The sequence below is a fragment of the Megachile rotundata genome, chromosome 6, assembly GCF_050947335.1.
Source record: "Megachile rotundata isolate GNS110a chromosome 6, iyMegRotu1, whole genome shotgun sequence".
NCBI lineage: Eukaryota > Metazoa > Arthropoda > Insecta > Hymenoptera > Megachilidae > Megachile > Megachile rotundata.
Genome location: NC_134988.1, coordinates 9,497,051 through 9,513,736, shown reverse-complemented (window position 1 = coordinate 9,513,736; position 16,686 = coordinate 9,497,051). Strand labels below are relative to the sequence as shown.

Below are 16,686 nucleotides of genomic sequence, written 5' to 3'. Positions count from 1 at the left end.
TATTGAATAACACTTAAAAATCCATCCATTATTATTTGCGTTTTTAATTTCTGTTTGATATTGTTTTTTTTTTTTTGTACTCACAGTCACGTGAAGCAAAACCCAAACTTTTAAAGTTTATATCTGTAATACTATTTATAATGCCTCCCAATTTGTACGCAACGAGTAGATTAAGAAAATGTTACTACTTTTTCTTTGATCTGCAGATATAGATATATAATATTCTCCGAATTAATGAATTTTTACATTGCTATGCATAACCGCGCGTCAACATAACGCAAAGAAAAGAATATTTTATTATATAAGTAATCATTAAAATTCTGATATAATAAAATGTAGATGACCAATCAAATTCGCGTTTAACATTTTATGAATTAACTGCTAAACAATTGCAGGTACCAAATCGGTTCGGTACCTAGTGAGATTCAAAAATGTTGAATAAATAAGCAGAGTAACCACGTTACTCCATCGTACTAAAAATAGTATTCAAAGAGTCCGAGACGAATTAGTCTCAGACTTTGCTCGACTGGTTTGATTTACTGTAATGATTATAAAGCTACATATAGATACAATATTTGATATACAAATGCATCAACCACTTTCTAATAGTTACACTTCTTGTACACCGTGGTTACTTTTTCTTCGTATTCTTCAAAAAGATAGCTAAACTTAATACTGTGCTAAATGCTATATTTACAAGATTAGAAGTTGACCATTTCACTCTTTTATTATGTACAGACATGTACTTCTTGGTTACAGTGAAGAGTAAATCAACAAGTTTATTAAAACACGTAAAACTATTTTAGTAATGTGAATTGTATCATTAAGGCAAATGTGATTAGAAACTGTAATGAATTAATACCCAAGAGTTAGTTTGTACTTTATTATTCATGTTACTATATTTTTACTTTTTATTTTAATACGCATTTGTTGATTTACTCCTAAAATATCGTGCTTAAATTACATTTTCAAAATTTTCATTCAGGAAAAAGAACTTTTCAAATGTGGTTCATGCATCTGTAGTCAATGTAGGTGAAAGCATGGATTTACAAATAACGGCGTTCGGAAGAAAATATTACGTCGATAATAAAATAATTTCTCATATTTATAAGTATGTATAAATGCAATATGTATACATGAATTCTCTTAATATTTTTGGTAACAAATTGTATACACTTAGATATTACCATAAAAAGAATTTTGATCATTTCTTATCTGGTGATTAGTATTTATATTTGTTGTATGAAATTAAAAATTAAGTTGGATCAATTCGTTCTGGAACACCTTTATCTACTTTAAAATATCAAAATAATTATTTTATTATCTTTTAGTTTATGGTACACGCGTGTGTTATTATAATAGCATGATTGTTCAAATTATATCCATAATAATCCTAACATCCAAAACGAAATAATCCTTTCATTTAAATAAATGATATTATTTCTCGATTTATAACAAACAATATTTATAACCACAGTGAAGTATGAGTTCTTAATTATTTGCGTCTACGTGCCTTACCTGTAAATCCATGTTTATTTTATGCAATGATGAAACTTATTCATAGTATTAACTATGTACTATTTTTGTTATAATAACTTTTTCAATCCTAATTTCAACCTTTCCTGAGCTGGATTCACTTTGATTTTCAATTGTTGAATTAGATCATATATTTTTAAAGAAGGGCCAACTTTAAAACCTGTAAGGTCGATTATTTGGTCCTTAGTGAGGGTCAACAAAGTCTTCCCGTCTATTTTACGTTTACTAAAGTTATCGCAGTACGTTGCACAATCATTAACACGGAGAAATTGTGCAACATCAAACACATTCCATTCAGATGGCACTAAATCACCAGATTCAGAACTTTTTTGAACACCATCTGCTAACCTTGGGATGTACTTATTAGTGGCAGATGTTACCTAAACAGACATTTCTTTTAAACACTTGTATGCAATATAAATTTCAATTTCTATATAAATGTATTAAAACAAAACTCACATTAACATATGTTGTTGCAGTTCTTTCTTTTGGTGGTGGAGGGTTTTGTATTTCACTTTGGGTATCATTTAATGCTTGACCCTGTCCGGTAGTAGGACTAGGCAAAGTTTGATCAGGACCAGCTGGTTCTTCTGCTGGCTCTGGTTCCCTATTTCTTTGTTCCGGTAAACTTTCTAAGTCGCGTTCTCTCTCAATTTTTATTCCCTGGGCAGGCTCTACTTCTCGTTCACGTTCACGAGCCATGCTAATACGTTCACTGTGACGAGGTAGAATGTTTTTTGCGCAGGAAACTTTACTGCTTTTCTTCAATTTTCGCTTAGCTTTACGTTTAAGGCCTCTTGGTGATTTTACTGAAAAAATATTTGTACAGCGTATCATACTTTAAACATGACGTACGGTGTACTATAAATGTATAAAACGTAGTTATAAAAATATTTACCAGTAGGACTAGTGTTTTTATTGAGTACACGGGGCCCTTCTAGTTTATGATCAACGAGGTCACACCATCCAACTGGATAAATGTCAGGGCTCTGACAATCGAGCCATTGATCATATTCATCTTCCCAACCATCAAAGTGTACTCTTAATAACCTTCCAATTACCCTAGTAATAGTAGCAACACAAACTAATCTAGGATCCATTAAATCAGCAGCTTCTAGCCTCATTCCTTCGATAAATCCATGTTGAGGTATTTCCTGTGTACATAAAACATTCTAGAACAACAATTACAACTAATAGGAAGTAGCGAGTTTCTAAAGACTCATATAAATTACCCTATTAAATAACTGCACTGGAGCAGGTATAGTATTTGTCTCTGTTAAATATGCATCCCACGTAAATGTGGTTGGATCGTATCCCTTTGGTGGTGTAAGTGGTAAGCCATGTTGTGAACAGAAACCAATTGGGAAAATACATGGTGAACATGAATGATAACAAAACCAATCAGCACCACTTGCATCTTCGTCATAACTATCTATACGAATCATTATATAATCCTCTTTTAAAACTTGCATAACTGTTGCTGCACATATGGCAGAGAGATTAAGGGGATCAATGGCTTCTATTTTCATTCCTTCTCGAAATGTGTATCCAAGATGTAAATGATGATTCTTTGGCACATAAAAAAGATCTTCCGTTGCATCGTCTTCGCATAATTTTGATTTCGATACGCGTTCCAAATATTCTGGATATGCATCCAACGTCTGTCCTACCCTCTTGGCCCAACCAACGGGATGTATAAGAGGAGAATCTTCGTGGCACCAAAAGCCATTGTCTTCGGGTGGTGAATCATAGTATCTTACGTGCAAACGTTTACCCACAATTTTCTGTATCGTTGCTACTTTTACCTGCGAGATTCTATTTTTATCTACTACTTCCAAATGAAGTCCACATCTAAAACGCGATTTCATACTATCATTAACTTTATTATAAAAATTAGTTGGCAGCGTTCTTGCTCCTGTCAATCGTCTCATTAGAAAATCCTTCCAGTCTTTGTACTTGTTAGCAATTGCTGTTACAAATGATTACAAAGTAAAGTAAGATGAATGTTTTACGAAGAATTATATTTATTAATAATAAACTTACTATTAGGTGGAATGAGTGGTTTTCCAATAGTTGCACACCAACCTACTGGATGTATATCATTCGAGCACAGAGATACCCAGAAATCTTTGTCGGCATTAAGACCGAAACCTTCGTACCTTAATAAGGCCCTGTACCCCGATATACGTAATACAGTAGCCACCCAAAACGAATCTGGAAAAGCCTCGCATACTTCATCGCAATCTGTATTTTCCACTTCTACTTTCATTCCGACTGTTATATTATCCCATATTTCTGAAATGGGTGCCTGAAACATGAACATTATAATCAAATTTAAAGATCATGATTATGATACTTGTAGTGTTATCATTAGTTGCTACTACTAACATGTTTAAAACAGGATACTGGTGCAGCACAAAATCCAGGTTCAACTAATTGTGGGGTCCAATCATAAGAACCTGCCATATCAGCTGTTCTCTTTCTTCTTACAGGTAAATCTTCTGGCATCACTGGCTCAGATATAACTTTTTCTTTTTCTAGTTCAATTGCTTCTTTCACGTCTGCTTCTTCTTTTATTATGGTCTAAAATATTTTTGAACATATTACATCATTATTTTATAACACATTTTTCAATGTAACTTACATTTTTTATTAATTTCGATTCATTTGGAGAAATTGGGTTTAAAGTTGCAGGTGTTTCTACCGAATGAGATGGACTGTAAGTAGAATCAGCAGTAGGAGCAGTATGTTCTGAAGATCTTGCACATGCTCTACTACAGAATCTACGTTCCTTTGTGTAAAATGCATGTTTTACACCAATAGCACCACATTTCTCACAAACCGCTGTCAAAAAGAAAACAAGTTTATAAATTCTGTACTATAAATATATATTCATAATAAGCACTGATATGTTCTTTAATTTACCTATACCATCTTTACGAATAGGAATAAAATTTAAATCTGTATGAGGTTGATACGCGATTGGTGTTTTTAAAACAAGCCCAGGATGTTTTATAGGTTTTATTTTCCTATTACGATTGTCTTGAGTAGTTTGGGTTGCTGCATTGTTTACAACTTGTTCCCTTTCTTCATCGCCCATGTAATCTTCTAATGTTAAATATTCGGTCATTTCTTGTCTTTCAGACTGTGAATCATATTCCTAAAAGAATAATATCAATGATAAATAGAAAAAATAAATTTTCATACAATACGATTATTCAGTTTAAAAAATTAAAACTCACTTGTTGTATTTCCTGGGCATCAACAGCTTCCATTGCTTCATCAGGCTCAGAACACTCGTTAGAAAACTGAGGTGGTAGATACCGTACCATAGTAGTAGGTGCAATTTGATGGTTTCTAATATCTTCGTATGGATTTGAGCCATGAGAGAAAAATGGACTTTCTGCTTGACGCGGATCCAACATAAGTTCGTGTGTAGGTTCTCCATGTACCATCATATCTCCCATCCATACCATCCCTAATTCCGGTAATCCAGGGATGGAAGCATACACTGAATTCATACAAATATCCATTCCTATATTCACATAATGATTGCAATATTACTTTTAGACAGCTTTGAATCTACCGATACTTTTTAATTGCAAATAATAAAACGATACAGATAAAGTAGTAAATTTTATCACAAAACAGAATTATTTTATACAAATATACACGTTTTATCTAGATTAAGGCACTCAATTGAGAAACATTCCTGGTTCATACAGGAATATTTATTTAACAAAATATCCACTGCACAAAACATGACAAGAAACTTTTTAAACGAATGCTACTATATTTGAATTCTAGTCTGTATCATATAAAATATAAAAAAAAATTCAATATGATTTATTTCTCAAAGCGACGCCGAAGATTTGAAAATCAACATTTATTCAACCTTTTCCACTAGGAAACATTTTTCAAAAGAAGAAGTTTCTCTTTGAAGATACACCATATCCTGTGGAAAGTATTCAATCCCAAGATCATGAGTTCCGATGCAATTTAACGCGCGAACATATTACATAGCGTAGGAAAACAAGTACGAACCATTAGAAGCTTGCATGTCCATGACAAAGCAGGGCTAGAAAACTTCTGTATATTCAAGTGGTGTACAAGTCGTTACGCCATCTGATATGGTTCATAGTTATTATAAATAGTCCGCAGTATATATAAAATTTTAGAATAATTAATTGCTGTTTAATGATACAAATTGTGCTGCAATTAACATTAACGAAATAGTATATACATGATTTATACAATACATATAAGATTTATATACACATGGTTGATATAATGCACAGTAATTTGAAATTAACATGGGGTTACAAATCATACTTTGCTCTACGAGAGAATCAGTAACTAGACAACGATTTCAGCAGCTTGACAACCTAAGAAATTTTTTAACTATAAGTGTAAGATCTATCTACAGTCTAGTTTTGTATTCGTGGTCATATATGTGGTGTAAAAAAGTAGAGAAACCTCGAAATCCGGTAATTATGTGTTAAATGTTCAGGATAATGGAAGTATTGTATTCAATTTTTTGAATATATTCATAAAACTTATGAATATAACGCAAAAAGAGTGTCACCTATTGAACTAAATATGCTACAATCGGTAAAAATTGTAAATCACGAAATTTTGCGTTCACTGAATATGTACGTTTAGCAATATAATCGTCATGAAAGCACCTACTAGTTACCATAGATTACAAAGTATGTAGAACTAAAAATGAATAATTCATTGGCTACTGTTGTCTACTCAGTGCACTCTCGTGAAATAGAGTATAGGTCATTTTTATGCTAAATAAATATTTTTAAAGAATATATTAATTAATAATCTATTACTTTTACGCACCTATTTCCTTCAGTAGATGGTAATAATAGTTAAAAAGCATTTATTTTAAATCAATATTTATTATATGATGGTTGATAATGTCAAATAAATTTGAATTACAAAAAATATTTAATAATGCAATTATCATATTTAATTTATACATGTTCTTTATAATGTTATGACTTGCAAAAAGATTCTTATCACAGTTTGGATTTGTCACTTCCTTGTTCAAGAGCTTTTGTACGTATAATTTTAAGTGTAATTATCTTTATATCTAATTCCAACTGAAATTTATTCTAATTTATTACTAATATCATTTTATTTGTTTTCTACATTTAGGGATTTTATTTTTACAGAATTAGAAACTGATAGCATAATTTGACAAGTGTGTATATGAATCAGAGTATATAAATATGAATCCAGCGCAGAGAGAATCAACAGAAGTAAAGTTTAATGTTCCATGGGGTCATATCGCAGCAAAGATATATGGATCTGCATCAGAATCAAAAATTTTAATGGTACATGGTATTTTAGACAATGCTGGCACATTTGACAGGTTATTAGAACTACTTCCTCGCAAATATCAATATGTGTGTATAGACTTGCCAGGACATGGATTATCATCTCCATTTGCTCCTGGAGTAGCGTTACATTTTTTTGATTATGTACATTCAATAACATATGTTTTGGATGCCTTAAATTGGAAAACCTGTATATACATAGGACACAGTTTTGGAGCTCATATAGGAACATATTTTAGTATTTTATATCCTGGAAGGCTAGAAAAAGTTATAGCACTTGATGGGACTTCACCTATTCCTATTAAAGACCCTGTTTCTCATGTTCAGAGAATGTACAACTTCAATTCTTATGCTAAAGACACAGGAACACTTTATACAAAAGATGAAATATTGTATGCTCTGAAGTTTAGAAGACAAGAGACATTAAAAACAGAAGCTGCAGAAGCATTATTTAAGCGCGCAGTTACAAAGGTCAATGATCTATATAAATATAATCGTGATGTTAGATTAAGACATTTTGTAAGACCAATTTTTACATTTGACCAGCATAAAGAATTTCTTATTAAATTATCAACTCCACTATTATTAATTATGGCTGACAATTCTCATCAATCAACGGCAACATTTAAATTGGTTGAGCAATTTGAAAAGATTTGTGATGAAAATCAATTTACTGTGGTTGTAGTAAAAGGAAATCATGATGTACATAATAATTATCCTGAGAGGGTAGCACCACATATATGTAAATTTTTAAGTAATCAATTGAAGAGTAAATTATAAAATTTTATTTTTAGAAAATTTTTTTAATATAATGCCAAAACACATTAATGTATTATGGTAATTGATAAATGTGCATTTATAATGTAATAATAATTGGTGATTAATACTATTATAATAATAAAAGACAGGGGGTATAAAGTACTTAATTTTGTATTATTTATTTTTATTACTAATGGAAAGGATTACTTGTATATATAAAATGTATGTAACAAATGTACAATTTAAATGGATGACAATTATATAAAATACCAAACACCTTTGAAGTTATTTAACTTTTATTTGTATCATACCTTCAGCTTGATGAACTTTTATACATACTTCATTACCTTGTAAAATAGTATTTTTTAATTCATCTTCTAACAATATTGCTGTATGATTCATAAATGATCCATTCCTTTTCGTATTGTAACTATGATTCAATGTTAATCTAATTTTGTACCAACAAACCAAGGCATTTGGTAATAATTTATTATTAGAAGCACTTATTTTCCCAAAATTTATTACACGTTCTGCAATTTCATTTTCTCTCATTTCTATCATTACATTTACGTCGGATAAAGGTTCGTACAGATACAAACTTGAATTCAAATCAAAAATTTGATTTATCTGTAATATAATGTATAACATTACAAATTTGAAAAATATTGCTCTCTTTATTGCTATATTCTATATTTTACCTTAAATTCATTAATGTACTGTGCAATTCCGTAGCAGCATGTACTATCATAAGTACTATTAAATTTCTGTAGAAAAAGAAAGTATAATTAAATCATTTTTCACTTTATTAATTACATAATATAATACATATTTTTTTAAGCGTACCGTTTCAGAATTCGAATCAAATACAAGTTTTGACATTCCTTCTAAATTTTCGTCTTTGACATATACCATATTTGGTAAGTCCTTTGAAAACACAAGCTGTCCCATAAGAAATATTTGTTCAGGTAACAAAATACCATTTGGTTTAAGCAAGCATCTGTGAAAAGGATTATTCTATATTAGAAATAGTTCATACAAACTGCAGATTAAAAATTGAGAATACATTTTAAGTATTTTTACCGAAAAAATTCCTGATTGTGTTCTTCTCCATAATTCTTCATTTCTCCTTTAATATCAAAGTTATGAACAAATATAGTGTCTAAAGAAACTGTAATGTGGTTGTATTTTGATATAATACATAATTTGTCTTTAACACCAATTTGTTCAGCAGTTTGTTCAATAAAACGACGAAGTACCGTGTTTTCAGTTTTATAGTATAAAATTTTACTATGCCTATTTTCTTTTAGTAACATTAATCCGTATATTGGAAAAGGAGAAGTATCCAAAATAGTGTGTATTTCTTTGTTCAGTAGTGATCTACTAACTTCGGTAAGTAATTTAATATATTCAAAATCGTTTAAAAATGTTATAATTTCTTTTGGTAAACGATAAAAGAACGCGTAATTGTTGCAATCATCAAGTTCAAGATTTTGTGACATATACGAACATTTTAATTTTCCTTTCAATATTTCTCCCTTAATCATTATCGCGTCACCTTTGGTTAACAATTTTGGTATAGCCGAAAAAATAGCAAGCTGCCAACAAGAATTTCTTTCTGAAGTATCTATTGTTATATCTTCATCAAGATGTAATTTAAACCAAGTAATCAAACCATCAATACTACCATCACACATACATTTTACATTTATTATGCTTTTCACTCCATCACTATTAAACTTTTGTAAATCTGATAAATCATTAAAATTTATCGTAAAAAGGGCTGCAGGTTCTGTTATGTACTTAAGTTTAATATTTTTTAAATTTTCTGTGTCATAGTATTCCTCGTCTATTAATACAAATATATTATCAAAATTTAAAGAACATGATTCTCTCAGCTTATCAAATATTACAATAGATCTATGTCTTATGTATTCACATTCTACAGCAGCTACATAAAGTGTAGCACTTGTAGGTATCACTATACCATTTTTATCCAAAATATTTGTATGTACACTTATCATGGATGGTATTACATGTTCTCCAAATAAACCAGCATCAAAAGTTTCTGTTACTACTAATTTTACCCTGGAAAAATACATATAAAATTTGATATATAAACAAATATCTGAATAGAGTCTATTTATTTTTAGTGACTAAATTTATTGGCTGATAACTGACCTTTCTGAGATATCAGTGGGAATTGTAAGATTTGAAGAAAGTTTAGATACTAATACTATATCTTTAGCATCATTAGTTTCAAACACCTTTTCAGCAATTTTTAACATTACTGGAGAACAGTCACACGCGTAAATTTTCTTTGCACCTGCATCATGGGCATATAAACTTAATAAACCTGTACCAGTTCCTACATCTAATACAGTATCATATCCTTGAGAAATTTTCTTTCGAATTGCACGTTCAAATGCATTATTTCTTCGTTTGTCATTCAACATGGGAAAATGCCACCTATCTACTGCCATGCTGAGTGCATTTTGTAAATTTCTTTCTGCTGGCAGAAAGTTAGGATTGGTTTCCAAAGCTCTCTTGAAATATTCTATTGCCTTTATCGGATCATTATTCCTTTAACAACATATTTTTTATCCTCATTATATGGAATTTTAGTGGTCATGATATCTGTCATGTTAAAAAACAAATTTTAAATTGACTAATTATAAGTTTTCCTAAGCAACGAATTCAAATTACCTCAAAAGATGAGCTGCAAAATTATGTAACATACGGGCATTTTTTGGAAAAATATCCAAGGAACGTTTATAACATAAAATAACATCTTCAAATCTGTTTTCATACGCAAGTTGAATTCCCCATTGACCTGAGAAATAGATACTTGCAAATTCGTATATGTTAGAAAAATATTACACATAAAAGATAGAAACATACAAAGTACGTCAACAAATGCTTCTTCAATTTCTGATCTCTTTGCAGGGCACAATTCTGCTACAACTGTATAATATGCATATGCTTTCCCCACATTTCCAGTACGATCATGGTCATAAGCTTTTTGCAAAGACTTTGTAACTATGTCATCTACTTCTTTTTGCATTTTTGATGATATGTGAGATCTTCCTTGATGTATATTTATCATGGAAAAGCATACCCTTTACTACTATTTACAATCAACTGCCTAAGTTTGTGAAATTTGTCGTGAGTAACGATACATCAACAAAACATAAAAATATCAATGTACACGTTAAACCTAGGAGATTACGAAGATGTACAATCAGTTTTACATGAAAATCTTTTTCATTAAATTTATGAAACTACACTTAAAAATTGCTAGAAAATAATATCATTTATTGATACATTATATGCTAAATACAGCTTGTACACTCAAGAGCAAATTTGGCTTCCCTAGGGAAAATGGCAGCCAGGAGGACCTGGTTCGACCCTGGTCCCTACCCCAACCATCACATATGTAATGTCCCTACTCATTTGATTAGTTCCTACCTTCCACCGCTAGAAGCCTAAGCATTTTTAAATCCGTAAATTACAATTTAAAAATTTTCGAATATAAAGATTCGAGCTCACCGTGAAGTCATTTCTCTTACTTTATTGTTCCCGTAGAACAATTTACGAACGTGATTAAATAATAAAAATGCTTCATTTTACGAAAAAATGTAATTTGTATTTTTCGGTAGTTTCTCGTTTGATCGGTAGACGGTGCAAGTGATACTATTTTCGGCCAACGCGCGTTCAAATATAAATTTCGAAATGCGTGTACGAATGAAACTTCTAAATACTATTATCTCTTTATTACTTTACAATAAACTACTCTCTTTTATATATTTTTTTATATGTTAAATTGCCACGATAGTTCTGATATAATTTATAGAATCGTCTTCCTGAAACGTAAGTTACGCAATAACACAGACTGCTGTTAAAGGTAAGTGTATACTCAGAAAAATTTCTAAGTAATTTCTAACAACTTACAATTTATTTTGAATAAAAAATGAATATACTCTTATTATACTCAAAATATAAACAGTTAATATACAGTTAATATCTTAATATACATTTAATAAATTAGAAGTTAAATTATTTATTATCATCTGGAATCCTGTGTAAATTTTTTATTTGATAACCTATGGCTTTTTGCTTGTTCTTTATCGGTTGATCGGACGGGTGATTGAAATTCTAAAAATACTCGTTTAGAACTATTATTCAGCACAATTGGAGATAAACTTGATGGTTCACCATAATGTTTTAATTTTTCAAGTCGTTCTTGAACCGTAATGGGCTTTCCTGATTGGTTACTCAGTAAACATCTTGTATGTTCTTGAGAGACATCATTAATATACTTTTTATCAAAACTAAGATTTTCATTTGATTTATATTGTATGTGGGAATCTGACATTCTTGTCACTGGTTTCTTTTGTACTTCTTTTGAAATTTCTTTAGCACATGTTGTTATATATGTACTAGTATCCTTGATCAAATGTTTCAAATCTTCAAACGGTTGTTGAAGATAATTTTGCCGAGGATTACGAGTAAATGTACTTCGTTCCGTACAATACGTCATCGGTATTCTCCACATTGTGGCTCGTCGCCATTCTAAATTACTACAAGCAATAAATGATCCTACTGTCAAAATTTCTGAATATCCATGAGAGTCTATGCCATGCCAAAACAATATCGATATGTACGACGACTGAGAATTTGCATCCGGATATGCCAAATATACAGCTTCAAAATGTTTCATACCCTATGGAAATATCAAAGCAAATAACATTTAACTTTTTAAATACATAAAAAGTTTCAACAAAAGTCAGCCACAGAACAATGAAATAGATGAGTAACTTACATATGGTTCATTTCCAATACTGACAATAATTCCTACTGTATCGAGTTCTCCGAAAATTGGAGCAAATGTGGGTTTATTTACATCACATAATGGTGTATATGTTCTTTTAGGATAAGATATGTTAGAAACATTTATTTGTTTAAATACTGTACTCCGACTTGCACTTAATTGAAGCTCATTATTTCTGTCATAGTGGATTATATTAGATAACATTTGAATTATAATTAAATATGTTATAGTAATATTAATAATATAACCAATACCTTTTTCCCAAAGGAACGATGTTACAAACTGATATGAAATTCCCTTCTTTTAAAATATCCACAATTTCTTCACTAGGTGACCAGATTGTGAGAACTGCATTTGTATCTTCTTCAAATACTCGAACTTTTAATAGAGGTGTAACTTGCCGTGGAGCAGGTAAAATTTCTTGTAATTGTGATTCCAGTTTTTGTCTAAATTGCTCTTCTTTTACACGGTACCTATCTTTTAATTGTTCCAATTCCTGCAACCAGGGAATAAAATGTAAAATACAAAATATAAGAATACAAATTTAATTGTTTTCATTTAATACCTCTCTTCCACAATCTTCACTCCAGTCAATTGTTGCTAAATCTGGACTATCTGCATCTAAAGAACGTTTTTTAGCTCCACTAGAAAAACATTTCTCTGCTTTAGCATAAAATGCTTCTATGGTTGATCTACATTTTTTTTCATAAGCGATATTCGCTTTTTCTTCGCATCTTGCATTACGAGTAACTGAAATTATAGGACATAGAAGTATTAGTGTAATTACTAACTTTAAAATTATTTAAACTGTATAGCTTACTGGATTCCCCTGTTGAAGTTTTCTCACGATATAACATTGGATATACTCTTGTAATCAGAACTTTAATTTTGCCAATTAGTCCACCATTTGGATTAACAGTTCTTAATTTAATGCACAAAGGTCCTGAAGGTACTATGTATCCTAATCTTGTATCCCATCGTGCTCTTCTAGTTGAATTTGTATGTAGCTTTAAACAGACATTACTTGGAACCTATAAATTATTAATTAATAATTTTATATAAATTAATTATTTTTCATATAAAATTAAAAATAATATTTTAAGATATAATTACTTCCAAAGGTGAACATCCTTGTTCACAGTTTAATAACTCAGATCCATATGTTACTAATTTTGTACCTTCTTTTACTTTTCCAGATATTATATTTGTAACCATTGCGTAATCAATGTCAGCTTGAATACTATACCAACCATCTGTTACCATTACTTTTTTTGGCGCTTTTAATAAAGAACCATTTATAATAGCACAGTCATCATGCTATAAAGAGAAATATAAAGATTTTATTGACTTCTAATTTTTAATTTATAACATGTTTCTATATATAATAAAAGTCAAATTAAATTACCCCAGTAATAGATTCTACACACAAAACCATTCTCTTTGATGCAACATCGTCTTTTTCTAAAATTTTTCTTATGGCCGATCTTTGAGATCTATCAATTTCTCGATCATAACGGTATTTTAATTCCATCATGACTCTAGCAGGCGTCAATGCTCTAAAAAGGAATCCCTTTTTGTAAATAATATGAAATTTATATCTCTGGCACTATTAGTATAATCGCTTTTACCGTGGTAAAGTAATAGACCCTATCTTTATTCTATCCATTGACGCCAATTTCCATACAATCCATTTATAATGGTTTTCAACCCAACCATCACAAAGCAAACTAGGATCCACACCTGGACTTGCCAGAAAAGATCTTTTAATCTCTGTTATTCCTACATATCCATTTTCATCCAAAATTAAGTAAGCTCCATCTTCTAACTTTATACCTTCAATATTATTTTGTACAACATCTTGTCTAAACATTATATACAAAATGCATAAACAATTTACTTGTAAATGTGGAAAGGAATAATAAAAATGTATCTCACCCATAAAAATCTGTACATCGAAATTTAAATGTTATTGCATTATGAGCTGTTATATCAAGTATTTCAAGTGGTAATTTTCGTTCTGTAAGCTAATAACAAAAATAAAAAAATGTAATATAGTTTATCAATGTAAGACTCAATACAATTTCTGTTTTATTATTACCTCTTTACTTGTACACAGTACTGGTTTATTTCCTTTACTAATTTCTTTCCATGATAAACGATTTTTATTATTGGTTTTCCTATACAAATATAATGTCCCTATTATTGGTTTAGGTTTACATCTCTCCTTTAAAATAATTTGTTTATCCTAAAAAAATATCAATACAAATCCAAATTATAATTCCAAATGTTTTACCCTGTATTAATATTCATTATTGTTGGAGAATCAAATACAACTTACTTGTTCCAAAGTAGCTTGAAAACGTTTTTCTAAAATATCTTCAGACTGATTTATGAATTCTAACATTAATTGAGTATCATTAAATTCATTGGTAACTGCAATATCACATGTATTTGTTTTATTCATTGATTCTTCCTTTTTTATTGTACACTTATTTATGAAGTCATTTGAATTTACACAATCATCATTTAACTGATTTATGGTATTTGCACATAGATGCTTATTCTCCATGTTCTTTACAGCATTTGTACTTTTTCTTTTATTATTTACATTTTTCCGTTTTTTAGGAATAAATTGTCCTCCTATTACAGGACTAGATGGTACATTTAAAGTATCTTCACTTTCTTTGCTTTTTACAGGAGTAACCCATTCATCAAAAGCATCTTTTTCATCAGCTAAGAGCGCAACAGTACTAGCTTCAATTTCATGAGAAATTAAAGAATTAAGGGATTTATTGTTTCCTTCAATGTTATTTTCATTTGTTTCAGTTATTTGATTATTATTTATTGACTTATTGGCATCACAATCTAAAATTAAAACTTTTGATGGTACTGATGTCACATTTTGATTTTCCTTTTCTTCTGCATTAATTGAATTGTTGCAAATAGGTGTTTGAACTTGAAATTCATTACTAAATCGTAATTTTTTAAAATGATTAGTTGATTTCACTTTATTAAAAGACATCTCATCATTATCAACATCTTTAATTTTACGTTTAGGTAGTGATTTAGTTAATGGAGGTGATTTTTCCAAATCTTCCATCATATCTTCAGAAAATAATGCATTTGATTTCAATAAGGCTTCTTTTGTGACATTTATAGATTGTCCACTTGCAGTCTGAAATTCAATATTTTGTAATTCATGTTTAACAGTATCTTTCTCACTTGCACATGTTTCTTTGAATTTCTCTGTAATTCTTGTACTTAAAGATTTATGTTTCATTATGTTATGTAAATTATCATTATCAATTTTTAAAGCATTTGAACACGTATTGTCAGTACTTTCTATAATACTTTCAGAAAGCATTGCATGTGCTTTTTGTAATGCTTGTTCTGTTACTTTCAAACGTTTACCACTTGCAGTCTTAAATCCATTATTTATTATAAATGCATTATCTTTGTTACTTTCTTTTTTCATTGTACTTTCAGATTGTTGTTCTACCTTTACTAAATCTTCATCAAAAATAGTATCTAAATTACATCTGGCAGTTTTGTAATTAATTGAGGGTCTGATATTTTGTGCATTTTCTGTCATTTCACTTGACAGTAATGTTTCTGCTTTTAATAACGCTTCGTTTGTTACGTTAATACTTTTGCCACTTGCTGTTTGAAATCCAACATTTGATAACTGTACATGAGACTCATTAATATTTGTTTCAACTTTACTAACTTCTTCATGACTGCTTGTTTCTTTCAATTCTTCTATAAACAAGTTCTTTGCTTTTAATAAAGCTTTCTCAGAAACATTAATAGCACTGCCACTGGCAGTAGTAAAACCAAAGGAAAATCCCTCATTTTTATTGTCAATATCCATGACTGTTAAATTTTTATAATACACGTGATTATTCTCATTGAATTAGTTTATTTCTAAGACACGTTGATATTGTAAATCATTTATTCATTCGGGCTGTCTTACATCTCATGCTGTTTTTCATTACGCAAATTGCGGGTTTCAGTACTAACATGGTTCTGATAGCTAATGTGTCAAAACCTGCCATCTATGTTTACAGGTATTGAACAGAATCGATTGGTTATATTATAAATTGCATGTTAAATTGAGATTCTTACTTTCAGAAGCAAGCTGCTTCATTTTGTAACAAAATATAAGTACTAACTTATTAAAAAGTAATTAATTTAAAATGTTCAAAGTACTTT

General features: G+C 30.0%; 4 protein-coding genes across 8 annotated transcripts; 1 reads left to right on the top strand and 3 right to left on the bottom strand.

The window, feature by feature from the left end:
* Positions 1 to 60: 60 nt before the first annotated feature.
* On the bottom strand, positions 61 to 5,694 carry LOC100883325 (polycomb protein Sfmbt). 4 transcript variants are annotated; one of them, XM_003703180.3, is made up of 10 exons: positions 5,581 to 5,694; positions 4,779 to 5,047; positions 4,462 to 4,696; positions 4,181 to 4,380; positions 3,925 to 4,119; positions 3,580 to 3,844; positions 2,769 to 3,505; positions 2,435 to 2,690; positions 1,996 to 2,345; positions 61 to 1,916 (listed from the first exon to the last, which is right to left on the bottom strand). In XM_003703180.3, the coding sequence occupies exons 1-10, from the start codon at positions 5,600 to 5,602 to the stop codon at positions 1,587 to 1,589; spliced, it is 2,859 nt and encodes a 952-aa protein (XP_003703228.1). In that variant the 5' UTR covers positions 5,603 to 5,694; the 3' UTR covers positions 61 to 1,586. The 4 variants fall into 4 exon arrangements, with proteins under 4 accessions (XP_003703228.1, XP_012140346.1, XP_012140347.1 ...); XM_012284956.2 differs by having other exon boundaries at positions 4,779 to 5,071; positions 5,581 to 5,683; XM_012284957.2 differs by lacking the exon at positions 5,581 to 5,694 and adding an exon at positions 5,432 to 5,574 and having other exon boundaries at positions 4,779 to 5,071.
* Positions 5,695 to 6,779: 1,085 nt separating this feature from the next.
* LOC100879595 (serine hydrolase-like protein) lies at positions 6,780 to 7,808 on the top strand. Its single transcript, XM_012284955.2, has one exon. It carries the CDS (start codon positions 6,780 to 6,782, stop codon positions 7,665 to 7,667), a length of 888 nt encoding a protein of 295 aa, XP_012140345.2. The 3' UTR covers positions 7,668 to 7,808.
* Positions 7,802 to 11,022, bottom strand: LOC100879486 (protein arginine N-methyltransferase 9). 2 transcript variants are annotated; one of them, XM_012284947.2, is made up of 7 exons: positions 10,545 to 11,022; positions 10,350 to 10,476; positions 9,825 to 10,226; positions 8,727 to 9,731; positions 8,490 to 8,643; positions 8,345 to 8,410; positions 7,802 to 8,273 (listed from the first exon to the last, which is right to left on the bottom strand). In XM_012284947.2, the coding sequence occupies exons 1-7, from the start codon at positions 10,747 to 10,749 to the stop codon at positions 7,932 to 7,934; spliced, it is 2,301 nt and encodes a 766-aa protein (XP_012140337.2). In that variant the 5' UTR covers positions 10,750 to 11,022; the 3' UTR covers positions 7,802 to 7,931. The 2 variants fall into 2 exon arrangements, with proteins under 2 accessions (XP_012140337.2, XP_012140338.2); XM_012284948.2 differs by having other exon boundaries at positions 9,825 to 10,280; positions 10,545 to 10,559.
* Positions 11,023 to 11,576: 554 nt separating this feature from the next.
* Positions 11,577 to 16,489, bottom strand: LOC100879373 (breast cancer type 2 susceptibility protein). Its single transcript, XM_012284949.2, has 11 exons — positions 14,813 to 16,489; positions 14,573 to 14,719; positions 14,410 to 14,498; positions 14,103 to 14,336; positions 13,880 to 14,030; positions 13,588 to 13,791; positions 13,295 to 13,505; positions 13,040 to 13,224; positions 12,729 to 12,970; positions 12,466 to 12,649; positions 11,577 to 12,366 (listed from the first exon to the last, which is right to left on the bottom strand). Exons 1-11 carry the CDS (start codon positions 16,343 to 16,345, stop codon positions 11,710 to 11,712), a joined length of 3,837 nt encoding a protein of 1,278 aa, XP_012140339.2. The 5' UTR covers positions 16,346 to 16,489; the 3' UTR covers positions 11,577 to 11,709.
* Between the last annotated feature and the right edge of the window lie 197 nt (positions 16,490 to 16,686).